The sequence below is a fragment of the Mya arenaria genome, chromosome 8 (genome assembly GCF_026914265.1).
Source record: "Mya arenaria isolate MELC-2E11 chromosome 8, ASM2691426v1".
Classification (NCBI taxonomy): domain Eukaryota; kingdom Metazoa; phylum Mollusca; class Bivalvia; order Myida; family Myidae; genus Mya; species Mya arenaria.
In genome coordinates this window covers 31,112,424-31,120,610 of record NC_069129.1, presented here as the reverse complement: position 1 = coordinate 31,120,610, position 8,187 = coordinate 31,112,424, and the positions used below count along the sequence as shown (strand labels likewise).

Sequence of the window (8,187 nt, the reverse complement as noted above, 5' to 3'; positions counted from 1 at the left end):
AAGGCATTAAAAGAGTAGTGCTGGGAAAAGTGGTGTACTCAGTACTGGTTTAACCCAGCAAAGCTTTACACCGAGCACGTAAAAGAACCAAGGGGTCTCTTCGAAAAAGAGCTAGGGTATAGCACCCGAACTTCTTTGTATCCCGCCAGTGTATCTTCAGCGTGCTGTTCCTTCAGCAAAAAAACAAAGGAACCCGTTGGAAATAAGTGCTTGCACTTTCACGGGTTATCCCGTTGACCGCAAGGTATACATACATACAAACATTCAGGTATGTAGTATCCGAAATAAATGCAGATAATTCTGCTTTGAAAATAAAGAATTTGAACCGTTGTTCAATGTTATTTTAATAAAGCTGCGACGATGCTATATTGTAAACTGTTTTGTCAGGCGGCAGTCTTTCATCAATGGTCCGACACATCGCGTTTACATTTTCTTGAAATTTTCATTGTTTTGCATGCTTGTGTAGCATATATTGCCAATGAAAATTAGCTTTATAAGAAGCGACGACATATAATGCTCTAACAATAAATGTAAGTAGTATGAATAGCAACGATCAGGAATGTTGTATCCGAACAAAATAGAGATACAGAATTTGGACAATTGTTAAGTTTTTTTTAAATGAAAGCTGCGGCGGAATGCTATATTGAGAACTGTTCCGTCAGGCGAAATCTCTTTCATCAATGCCCCGACAGACCGCGATTTCAATTTGTTTTTGATTTTTTATTGCTTTGCACACATGTATAGCATATTTTACCAATGAAAAACAGCTACCACGTGTCTTGTATCCGAACTTATTGAAGATGGTATTGTTTTGAAAACATTGGATTTCGAACGGCACCAAGGTATTTCTTTTGAAGCTTCGACGGAATGCTCTACCATTTCATGCTACTGTTATAAATTAGCAAAGATCAGGTATGTTGTATCCAAGAACCCGTGGTTGTATCTGAACGAAATGCAGATCAATATTTTGTCCCATTGTTGAAAGTTCTTCAAATGAAAGCTGCGGTGTAATTCAGTATTGTAAACTTAAGTCAGGCTATGGATTCCGGGATAAATCTCGGGGGATTGGTAGCCGGAGACGGCAGAGTTGTGTGCAAAGCAGTGCTTCTTGTGAGCGATGTGCGTATAATGTTCAGGGAACTATCCGCATTGCTTCAGATTGCCATAATGTTTGAATTGGCAATGTAATCCGGAATAAAAAAAATCTGGGGTCGGGAAGCCAGGGTGGCAGATTGGGGTGCAAAATACTGCTTACTGTTAAGAGTTATGCGTAAAGGTTTCAGAGGAAAAACCGCTTTGCTTCAGTTGCATTCAGACGACCCGGCTTCGATTCCCGCCCTGGTCGCATGAGAGTCTGGTTTGTGGTCATCAAGTCGGAAAAGTGGATTTTCTCCGGGTTCCCCGGTTTCCCCCACAAATAAGGCCACATTCTCGCGCAACATCGTGCCAACGAGAGTGATTAGTACAAGTTGCAATAACTTGTTTCACAATTGTTGTAAAAAATTTTTAAACTATTACATCTTACAAATATTGAGACAACTGATGCAGCTGTGCTCGTTATATTTTAATAGATTAGCCCCTGGTCTCATACAAATGTTCATCTTAAAAATATAACGACGATACGATGTCATTTACAGTCTTGTTTACCTTAACAAAGTTCTGAACAATGGGCAGAATGTATATTAACTAGTCTATGTACTACATGCTGTTACGACAAGCAAGCGCAACGGCTGAAAAAGAGAATCCAGCAACAGACTGTAAACAAAAGTTAAGTACAATCTATTTACTTACAGATCTACAAAAGACATTTCCAATAAATTATAATAACATTTAAATACCTAAAATATAAAATAAGTCACGAAATACCATCACTGTTCTTGGTATCTTTAATGTCTGCAGGATTAAATCCACATGAACTGTTGAACACACTATATGAGCACTATTTTAATCCAACAACACTTGGATTAAATCCAGTATTTGAGAAAATGTTTTGTTTGTTTATTATTTTGAGTTAATCAAGGTCTGCTTGTGCTTATTGGCCTCTGTTCTGCCTCAACAATGGTCCAAGGTGTGTTCTGAACAATGATCCAGGGTGTGTTCTGAACAATGATCCAATGTGTATTCCGAAAAATATTCCAGGGTGTGTTCGAATAATGATCCAGGGTGCGTTCTGAACAATGATCCAGGGTATGTTCTGAACAATATTCCAGGGTGTGATCTGAACAATGATCCAGGGTGTGTTCTAAACAATATTCCAGGGTGTGTTCTGAACAATGATCCAGGGTGTGTTCTGAACAATATTCCAGGGTAAGTTCTGAACAATGATCCAGGGTGTGTTCTGAACAATATTCCAGGGTGTGTTCTGAACAATATTCCAGGGTGCGTTCTGAACAATGATCCAGGGTGTGTTTTGATCAATGATCCAAGGTGTGTTCTGAACAATGATCCAAAGTGTGTTCTGAATTATGTTCCAGGGTGTGTTCTGAACAATGATCTAAGGTGTGTTCTGAACAATGATCCAAGGTGTGATCTGATCTCTGGTCCAATGTGTGTTCTGACCTCTGGTCCAAGTTGTGTTCTGAACAAGGATCCAATGTGTGTTCTGAACAATGATCCAAAGTGTGTTCTGAACTATGTTCCAGGGTGTGTTCTGAACAATGAGCCAATGTCTGTTCTCATCATTCTAAAAAATACAATACATCAGTCTGTGTCTAATGAGATTAAAAAAAATCATTTGTTTACATAAACTATAAAATGCAGGCTGCTGAACCAAATTGCTTGTGGCATGAAAAGTACCACCAACTTAGCAGGCTTACTTTAAACATTGAAATACAGAATTGCAGATAATAGTATTGATCTATTAAATAGTAGGCTTTTGGTATAAATGGTTGAGTCATGTGCATTGTATCTTTACTCTCCTCTTTTATCATTTGGTATCACCTTATGGTATAGTCAATCACCAGGCCTTTTTACAGTAAAAAAATATGAGAAGCTGGAAATAAACAAATACTATGTTGAACTACTTTTTACTTCGGCTGGCATTGTGCCAAGCATGTGGACAGGTCTGTGGTGAGCTACGTTCAAGTATGAGCCGCCTCCGATAAATGCATTCATCGAAGTATGACTATGTTGACTACAGATAGTTCAATTTCAGTATGGATAAGGCCTAAAAAAAATACATTTGGTTCGGGTTACCCGACCCTACCTACGGAAAAGGCGCCGACCCTAACGTTTTTATAGTCAGTTTGAAAAAAAAAAATGAAAAATTCTTTTTTTTTTTTGCTTTTCAATATGTAGTTTAAAACCTTAATTGCTTATATAGAAAATAACTTTAACACCATTCTTCAATGATGAAAATGACATTCTTTTATAAAGCCTAATAAAAAAAAAAAAAAGCCTACCTACCCTACCTATTTTTGAAAAGGATGTAACCCTAACCAAACAATTTTTTTTTTTAGGCCTAAGTACTTTACAGTATGGATAACAACATTTTCAGTACAGACTACATTTTAGTACTGATAACTACATTTTAGTACGGATTACTGCGTTTTAGTACGGATAACTACGTTTTAGTACAGATTACCACGTTTTAGTACGGATAACTACGTTTTAGTACGATCCGTACTACATTTTAGTATGGATAACTACGTTTTAGTAAGGATTACTACATTTTAGACTACGTTTTAGTAAGGATTACTACATTTTAGTATGTTTCAACCTGGTGACACCACTATTGCTCTAAATCTGGTACATATTCAAAAGTTGGAGAAACTTGCAAGTTTGGGATAACTCTTGAATATGTTTTGACCAAGAGTTGATTACCCGGTTACGGGTAATACTGAATACTACATTGAGGTACGACTCAGATATGGGTAACTATGTTACTATCTGCACTGTGTGTGTGACTTGTAAATTAAGGCCAATGAAATTGTTAATACTCCACAATAAAGTCATATTTTTAAGTATCAGGAATAATTAATAAAATATAATTATGTACATACTATAAGTTTAAAGGCTTGAGGTAAAGTCTTTTAGACCGTCATCTCTGAAATTTCAGAACAGACAGAAATTCTGGTCCACTCCGTCTAGACATAACCTCTTCCATCTTCAAACCAAATTCTCCAAGAATGGACGCTATTTCATCTGGAAAATAAAACAGAAACAAAACAGAGACTTAACAATTTTATAATTATGCCCATACACATTCTGACCACATTTGGTGGTAACAAATGCAACTGGACAAATGCTTCTTAAGTTATTGGTCTGACAACACTGATAGTAGTTATTTTTATTATTAAAGGGCGATAATTCTCAAGTGACTTGAGAGAGATGGCTGGTATTCAAAACATCAATACACATTCTCACAAGAATTGGAGAACAATTGGACAATACTGGAAGCCGCACACCTGTGTGCAGCATTTGAAACTATGATATGTGCCATTCCATGGACAGGACTGGTGTCAAACAATGAAATAAGAGAGTTCTACTCACTTATTAATAAAGCTCTGATGCAAACTATACCACGGTTAGTGAAAATTGCTATAATTTAGCAAAAAACATATACCATGCATATACACATGTACAAACATAATTTGTGTTAATATACACATACATGTACTAGTAACATAACATACATTTCTTGATATTTTGATTTTTTTTTAACCTTTACTTATATTCTTATTATGTCTATACAAATGCTATAAGCAACTCACCTGCTTTGTTTTCTTTAATAACCACCATGTAAAAGACGCCATCAGGGGCAAGTAACTGTGGAACAAGGGGCAGCACTCTGTCAATTACCTCCCTTCCATCCTTGCCACCTGCCCAGGATGCTTCGATACCTGTGCTTCCAACCTGGGATAAAAAGAAGCAAGACTTAGCTCATAGAAAATAATCAAATTATGGAAATTTTACCGTAACCCCTTCAGGGGCTAGCATTTTGGGACACCAGAGTGATGATACTATGCATTAAATAAGTCACTGTCCAACCTCTGATGAATGAGAATGGGGATTAGCAACTTAGTCACATTATATATATTTATAACATTTAAGAATTCACTTTTTCTATGGCCCCAGGTTTTTATTACAGCAATTTTCATCAAATCTTAAGCAAAAGTGCTAAGTACAAAAGAGACATGCCAATTATTTCTTATCTGTTGCGAAACTACAGATATCACAGAATGCAATTAATATCGGCACACTCCCAAGAGTCGAAATGCCATATCTTTTTAAAATCTGATCTTGTATGACAATGATATGGACCGGACACAAACTATCATAAGTAAGGCTTATATAGCAAAACCTAGTAAGGTTGCTGTGACCTTGACTTTGAAGGTAGGGACACAGGTCTTGTGCGTGACATGTCCTCGTACTCTGATGGTCACTTCTGCCAAATAATTTAAGTATCCAACCATGAATTAGAAAAAAATGGGTTGGAAAAAAACTTGACAGACTGACAGACACATATTAAGTTCAAAAGGTTGCTATGACCTAGACCTTGAAGGTAGGGACACAGGTCTTATGCGCAACACATCTTATGCTATGGTGGTCACTTCTGGCAAATTATCTTAAAATCAGACCATAAATGAGAAGGATCCCGTCAAAAATGGGACGGACAGGCTTGACAATTTGCAGGATTACTAAAGTGACCCCACTTCATTTGATATAAAATTGGTATAAAAAATACATGAATGTTCAACTTTAAGTTTTTGATATTCATGTGTTCATGTATTCATATCCATTTATATATAATAGTATATTCATTCCCAGTGATATATTTCAATATAAACTATTTACCTCTTCGCTAGGGGTAACAACATATGGAGGGTTAAACAACAGTACATCTACTTGGCCCGTTAACCTCGGCAGCAGCCCATTCACCTGAAGAAATTGAAAAAACAAACCGTATTAAACCATTTCAAGAATCTTGTTTCCTGAAATATCAGAGATTTAAAAATATTTATTTTTAAAACTATACAGCTGTGTTTTAACTTATAGATCCCTTTTCAATTTCAGCATCGTCTTTTTGACAAGTACTTTTCTTCCAACCATTTTACAAAAGTAGACTTGTCTGGATGTCACAGGACAGACAGATGGGACAGGGTGATTTGTATATATATATAGATTTTACATTTTATCACCATGATTTTAATTGTTAAATTATTATACCAAGTCAGTGAGTACAGCATGAAGCTGGACCATGTTTTTCTTTCCAGTAGTGTGTGTCACTTCTGCTGCTTTCACATTGATGTCTGTGCATCTATTTAAAAAACAAATTGATCAGTTATATGACCATATTTTTAATAATACTCTTAGTATCCTTACTTTTTGAATGTAAGTTGTATACATAAAGTGTGATTTTCAAGAAGTAAAAACGTTATTAAACTTATACAATGTAGTTATTAAGAATTACTACACTTTCATTACATTTCGATCAAAACACAATTGTTCTCTGTAAACTTACAGTGAAAATATTGGTCTCCCAATTTCCTTGGCAAGAAAAGCTGAACAAATCCCTGATCCTGAACCGATCTCCAGAGATATTACAGGGCTGAAAAAATAATTCCTATTTTAATCCACAGGGCTGAAAAAATAATTCCTATTTTAATCCAACTTTTATTAATATTAATTATGGACGTTACGAAATCTTACATAGATCTATAACCATTCTTGACTGCTTGCAAACACTGAAGAAAGACTTATATGTAATGAATTAGAAATTGATACTTATGACAGAACAGCTTGATAGAAGTCTTGTCATTCTAAAATGCCATCCAGGCTTTTTTTTAATGATGGTTAGTCCAGGCTAACCACTGGACTAACCATCATTTAAAAAAAGGCTGGACGGCATTTTAGAATGACTAGATAGAAGTCCAACAATGGTATTATGTGCCTGCGTATGACACAATTCAATTTTACAGAACACTTCCTAGTAATGACATCATACAGCATATATCACTAGTGACGTTCACTGGTGGTTCAACTTTTGAGCAGATCGGCAGTTAACAGTTCATGTGTTAGAGTTAGCGGATGATTTAAGAGTCTAAAATCAGAAAACTAAACAACATTTGGTACGAAACACATGGGTACGAAAAGCAAAATCATTTTTGCGCTTTTATCGACCATTCGTAAAATATGTATTACCTTTTCCTTTGGAGGAAATTAACTTCTTTTTCTATTGCATCTATTAGCAGGAAGGTGTCTTCTGCCGGCTCATAAATAAAATTGTAATCGTTCGAGGAAATGTGCGAAATGTCAGGGGTGCACATTTTGGTTCAAGGCAAAACGTCTGCAAAGAAACGGTTGTTTACAAAAACTGTATTATGCCAAAGCAATGGCGTAGCTTCTTGTGGTAATGGCATGTAGGTGCGATACATGCCTTAACATGTATTTTTTTTCAGGAAAAGTGTTTTGATTTATAAATTTATAAAAGAGAATGCCGAATATAACTCCAACTTAAAAAAAAAACATTGCTCGCTCCGGACCCCGCCCATTTTATGCACTGTAAGACCTGTGCTAACGCCTCGGCCCATATACACCTTTGGTGGCTGACTGGCCGGTCCTTATAATGTCATATGACCCTCAGTGGTGTGTTATATTTCTTAAATAAGGAGTACATGTTTTTAAAGAACATATAGATAGATATTAAGCAAAAGTTAAGAAGCAGGAATATTATCAAGTTGATCTAGTCTAGTTAACATGGCATGATGCATATATTTAGAAACATTTCTAGTTGTTTTTTTATTTTTCACACGACATAATAAAGTCTACTTTTGAATAATCGGAAATGCTATATTCATACAAGAGTTTTAAATTACGAGCAAGTGGGCAACATAAACAAAATGGTATTCGGATTCGACTACTCTCAAAATACAACATTTACAAAGTCTAGCATTTCTATTAATATTTAGATATCTGCCCGATCGAGAACACAGACGTAATTTCGACAATTCTTTTCTAATATAATCATTATTAATAACATTAAGATATTTTTCAAATTTAAACTCACTTGTACATAGTCTATAAAAATAAAATTCTGATAGGCTAGCTACAGCTGTGTTCCACTCATATAAACATTATCTAACAAGGATTGTAAGCTATTGGTATCTGTAGTAAGAAGAGCAATATCAGTGGCAACAACAAGATATATACAGACAACAATTCTTTAGCGTTTAAGTTTTCAAATTC

The 8,187-nt window shown here is 35.6% G+C and overlaps 1 protein-coding gene across 1 annotated transcript; it reads right to left on the bottom strand.

Annotated features, from left to right (window-relative positions):
- Positions 1–1,763: 1,763 nt before the first annotated feature.
- Positions 1,764–7,273, bottom strand: LOC128243872 (methyltransferase N6AMT1-like). Its single transcript, XM_052961854.1, has 7 exons — positions 7,144–7,273; positions 6,464–6,550; positions 6,169–6,259; positions 5,797–5,880; positions 4,713–4,854; positions 4,002–4,143; positions 1,764–2,683 (listed from the first exon to the last, which is right to left on the bottom strand). Exons 1-6 carry the CDS (start codon positions 7,266–7,268, stop codon positions 4,040–4,042), a joined length of 633 nt encoding a protein of 210 aa, XP_052817814.1. The 5' UTR covers positions 7,269–7,273; the 3' UTR covers positions 1,764–2,683; positions 4,002–4,039.
- Positions 7,274–8,187: the final 914 nt, after the last annotated feature.